At 47.4% G+C, this 1,491-nt stretch overlaps 1 protein-coding gene across 1 annotated transcript in view; it reads left to right on the forward strand.

The window, feature by feature from the left end:
• Nucleotides 1–187: 187 nt before the first annotated feature.
• SPINT2 (serine peptidase inhibitor, Kunitz type, 2) overlaps nucleotides 188–1,491 on the forward strand; it is a gene marked incomplete at its 5' end in the record, with an annotated part of 1,776 nt that continues 472 nt past the window's right edge. The window contains 3 exons of the mRNA XM_010291337.1: nucleotides 188–361; nucleotides 1,234–1,284; nucleotides 1,374–1,484. Coding sequence (XP_010289639.1) covers nucleotides 188–361; nucleotides 1,234–1,284; nucleotides 1,374–1,484 — 336 coding nt within the window. The remainder of the gene's footprint in view (nucleotides 362–1,233; nucleotides 1,285–1,373; nucleotides 1,485–1,491) is intronic.

A 1,491-nucleotide genomic window follows, 5' to 3' on the forward strand; every position in this document is an offset into this window, starting at 1 on the left:
CCCCTCCCAGACTCTGCCTTGTGCCGGGAAGCGGCACAGAGCCGACTGCTGAGCCAGTAAATCCCTTTTTTTAGCCAGCAAATCCCTTCCTAAGCTGGGGGGGTTGTGCCTGCCCCCCAAATTTGGGGAAATTTGGGTCTGCTTGTCAGTGTCAACGCCTTTTTATTCTTTTTTTTTTTCCTCCCAGCAGAGCTCTGCTCGCTGCCGAAGGCGGTGGGACCGTGCCGGGCCTCGATGCTGCGCTGGTGGTTCAACGTCACCGGCGGCTCGTGCCAAAGCTTCGTCTTCGGCGGCTGCGAGGGGAACGCCAACAACTTCCCGACGGAGCGGGAATGTCAGGAGAGCTGCGTCCTCGGAACGGGTGAGCTCACCGCGACGGGGCCGGCTTTTTGGTTTATTTTATTGTTTCGGTGTCAAATAAACCGAAATAACCAATTTGGTGGGTTATTTGTGGGGGGAGTATTGATTTGTTGTCGAGCACACCAAATTAACCCAACAAATTGGGTCATTTGGGGGTTTTTGATTGTTTTGCCATCTAAACACCCCAAAATAACCCACCAAATCGGGTCATTTTGCGGGTTTTTTTATTGTTTCAGTGTCAGACACCCCAAAATTACCCACCAGATTAGGTCATTTTGGCGGTTTTATTGTTTTGGCATCAAACACCCTAAAATAACCCACTAAATTGGGTTATTTGGCGGGTTTTAAATTGTTTTGGTGTCAAATCGGGTCATTTTGAGTTTTTTTTATTGTTTTGGTGTCAAAAACCTGAAAATAACCCACCAATTTATTTGGGTGGGGTTTTTCTATTGTTTTGGTGTCAGACACCCCAAAATCACCCACCAAATTCTGTTATTTGGGGGTTTTATTGTTTTAGTGTCAGACACCTGAAAACAATCCACCAAATTGGGTTATTTGGGGTTTTTTTTAAATTGTTTTGGTGTCAAATCGTGTCATTTTGAGTTTTTCTTACTGTTTTGGTGTCAAAAACCTGAAAATAACCCACCAAATTGCATTATTTGGGTGGGGGTTTTTTATTGTTTTGGTGTCAGATGTCCCAAAATTACCCACCAAACTGTGTTATTTGGGGTTTTTAGTGTTTTAGTGTCAGACACCTGAAAACAATCCACCAAATCGTGTTATTTGGGATTTTTCTTCTTGTTTTGGTATCAAACCCCCCTCAAATAACCCACCAATTAGCTAATTTTATTTTTTTTTATCGTTTTTCCCCAGCTTCAAAGAAACACGAGCATCGCGCCCAGCAGACCGACTCCACCTACGACGGTAAAACCTCCCGGCTCGGCGCTGCCAAATCCCTTTCCCCGCCCCGATTTCCTCAGTACCCCCCTAATCCCACCCCCACGTGTCCCCAGAACACTGCGCCGTCCCCCGAGTCACCGGCCCGTGCCGCGCCTCCTTCCTGCGCTGGTACTACAGCCCGGCAAACCGAACCTGCCGGCAATTTATCTACGGCGGCTGGCGGGGCAACAA

The sequence above is a fragment of the Phaethon lepturus genome, unplaced genomic scaffold (assembly GCF_000687285.1).
Source record: "Phaethon lepturus isolate BGI_N335 unplaced genomic scaffold, ASM68728v1 scaffold20957, whole genome shotgun sequence".
NCBI classification, from domain to species: domain Eukaryota; kingdom Metazoa; phylum Chordata; class Aves; order Phaethontiformes; family Phaethontidae; genus Phaethon; species Phaethon lepturus.